Here is a 2,849-nt window from a genome sequence, read left to right as displayed (position 1 = left end):
GCTTGTTGTTCATCATTCATCCCAGATTGGTTTGTGTTTTTTTTTGAATTTTTTATTTATTTGTATATTGAATGACTGATATTATATATTTGTTTTTTTTATTATTGAGTTTGTGTATATACATATTTGATTACTTTATGTATTTGATTATTGATTTTGTATATATGTGTATTTAATTATTTTATATATTTGATTATTATTAAATTATAAAATAAATAATAAATTTTTATAGTAGTGAAGATTATAAGGTAAAATAAATATAATTAAAGTTTATTAATAAATAAATAAAATAAGAAATCAAATAGAGAAAGGAATAAGGAGTGCACTTAGAGGAAACACAATTTATAAGATAAAATTAAAATATGAAATAAATTATTTATAGTATAATAAAAATTAGAATAGAAAACAAGACAACCAAAGTTTGGGTAAAGGGATAGAAGGTAACACATGTACGCGCAATATTTAATGCGCGTATGACTGGCAGCGTACTGCGGAGGGACTTTTTTACTCCCAGTCTGCACGAAGGAGTTGACTCAGACCATTCTCCCGAATTAGTCTCTAATTAATTATAAATGGGAAAGACCGAACCATTGATTGATTCCCTCCGATCGATCCACAAAGCAAGCAATGGAGCGGCGGCTGCTTTTCTGGTGGCTGCTTGTGGCTTACGCCGGCGGTTCGTTAAGTCCTCTAACTCTGCTGGCTCATGCCTCCTCCAGCATCTTCATCTTGGCCGGACAAAGCAACATGTCCGGCCGAGGCGGCGTTGTCAACGACACCTGGGACGGCAACGTGCCGCCTGAGTCCGGGCCTAACCCCTCTGTCCTCCGCCTGAGCGCCGCCCTGACATGGGTGGCGGCCGCCGAGCCCCTCCACAAGGATATCGACGTCCACAGAATTTGCGGGGTCGGGCCTGGCATGGCATTCGCCAACGCAGTTCTGGCCCAGGAGTCTAGGTTCGGGCGGGTGGGCCTGGTGCCTTGCGCAGTCGGAGGGACTACTATAAGCGAGTGGGGCCGAGGGGGTTTCCTGTACAACGAGACGGTGAGTAGGGCCGCCGCCGCCGTGCAAGGGGGAGGGACAATCCGGGCTGTGCTGTGGTACCAAGGCGAGAGTGACACGTCTCACCACGAGGATGCCAAGCTGTATAAGAAGAGATTGGAGACATTTTTTGTTGATCTCCGCTCTGATCTACAGTCTCCGATGCTGCCAATAATTCAGGTACATTAATCTCCCTTCATGATCGATGCTTTTCTAATAATTTGTTTTGCGTAAAGAAATAAAATATATTCCTCTACTCAGTTTTCATTTCGATGTGGCCCCCAACACTTTGGTTAGACTGCAAGGATTGCAAATTAGGAATATTTTTGTTACCATCGTCGTAGTATAAAAAAATGTATGTTTTTGTTGGAATGAATGGACAGGTGGCATTAGCTTCGGGGAGCGGACAATACGTTGAGACAGTAAGAAAAGCCCAGTTGGAAACAAGGCTGCCGAACGTGAGATGTGTTGATGCAAAGGGCCTCGGCCTGGAGCCCGATGACTTGCACCTCACGACACCGGCCCAAGTTCAGCTAGGCCGTATGTTGGCCGAGGAGTTCCTCGGCGGCCCAGCGGACGCCAGCAAGCCGGACGCCAGCCCAGTCCAAAGTAACGCTCCCAAACAACCCCGCAGCCTACTAAAATATTGTTCCTTCGCCATATTGATCATTTGCATCATTTGAATTACATAATAATTCATTATTGTCTTGTCTTAACGCTACTTGTAGAAGCCGAAATTTAACTCATACTTCTTGTGGTTTAAATTATCCTTAGATATCTTTGGTAGCTTACTTTCAGTATTTTGAGTCCTGTATTTGTTTAAATACATTTTGTAAGATAAACATATTTCTTTTTATTTAAAAAAGGTCTGCTTTTTTAAAAAAAATGATGAATTACCAAAAAAATACTCAACTTTTAATTCAAGCCATAAAGACCGAGGATGGAATTTATGTAATTCAAATTAAGTTTGAATCATGTTATGAATAATTACTCAACGATTAGTCTTTTAAGTATTTTATAATGTACTGTAGCAGTGAAATCGAAGTTGAGCTGAGTCATCAATTGGGGAGATGAAAAGCTATAAATAGGGTTATTAGCATATGTATCATTCTTGAGTTTTATATCACATTAGCAAACATAAGCTTCTACCCAAATGCAAAGATTGAGGATTGATTTTTTTATATTGCTAAAATTTGCAACTTGCTAGCATTCAGATGGTAGAGAACTCGTTGTGTGGGTGGGTTACATGCTTTTGGACATATGATATTGGTTCGAATTCAATTGAGTATTTCGTAAATTTGTTAAAGTTTTGATTTGACGAGGAAATAAAAAAATTTATGTTAAGTGATGATGATCAAAATAGTGTGTTAAGGTTGTTGAATAAGTGTAAAAAAAATCAAATAAGATATATATATATATATATTAATCAAGTAAATCAAATTTTTAATCGAGTACTTTTTGGTGTTACTTGAGTAATGAAATAGTATTTCTTAATTAAGTCAGAATATTACTTCTTATAATAGAGTAAAAATATCTCTTAATTGAGTACTGTTATGATCAACTTCATGTATATGAGTAAAAATCTAATGCACCTGAGTAATGCTCTTACTAGATAAGTCTTGGATCAATTTCAATTAAAATATGATATTTTAATCAAGTATATCTTATTTGTAATCTAGTAGACATAAGCTATGCAGTGGATAATCGAATATAAATCTTAGTATTTTCAAGCAAAGATAAAATGTACTCGACTAAATAAATCTTTGTATTCGAGTAAATAATAGAAGTTTCTGATTGTGCAAAAGTAA

At 37.2% G+C, this 2,849-nt stretch overlaps 1 protein-coding gene across 1 annotated transcript; it reads left to right on the top strand.

Moving 5' to 3' along the window:
- Positions 1-547: 547 nt before the first annotated feature.
- On the top strand, positions 548-1,838 carry LOC127808130 (probable carbohydrate esterase At4g34215). The gene is made up of 2 exons (XM_052346523.1): positions 548-1,221; positions 1,425-1,838. Exons 1-2 carry the CDS (start codon positions 628-630, stop codon positions 1,722-1,724), a joined length of 894 nt encoding a protein of 297 aa, XP_052202483.1. The 5' UTR covers positions 548-627; the 3' UTR covers positions 1,725-1,838.
- The last annotated feature ends 1,011 nt before the right edge of the window (positions 1,839-2,849 follow it).

This window comes from Diospyros lotus, chromosome 8 (assembly GCF_014633365.1).
Source record: "Diospyros lotus cultivar Yz01 chromosome 8, ASM1463336v1, whole genome shotgun sequence".
NCBI lineage: Eukaryota > Viridiplantae > Streptophyta > Magnoliopsida > Ericales > Ebenaceae > Diospyros > Diospyros lotus.
The sequence above is the reverse complement of the archived record's forward strand: the minus strand, read 5'-3'. Positions and strand labels throughout refer to the sequence as shown.

What these genes read in the sequence shown, in the direction of transcription:
- LOC127808130 (XM_052346523.1), top strand. Translation starts at nt 628, where the DNA reads ATGGAGCGGCGGCTGCTTTTCTGGTGGCTGCTTGTGGCTTACGCCGGC. An exon ending in CGATGCTGCCAATAATTCAG is followed by an intron (nt 1,222 to 1,424) that starts GTACATTAATCT and finishes ATGAATGGACAG; the next exon opens with GTGGCATTAGCTTCGGGGAG.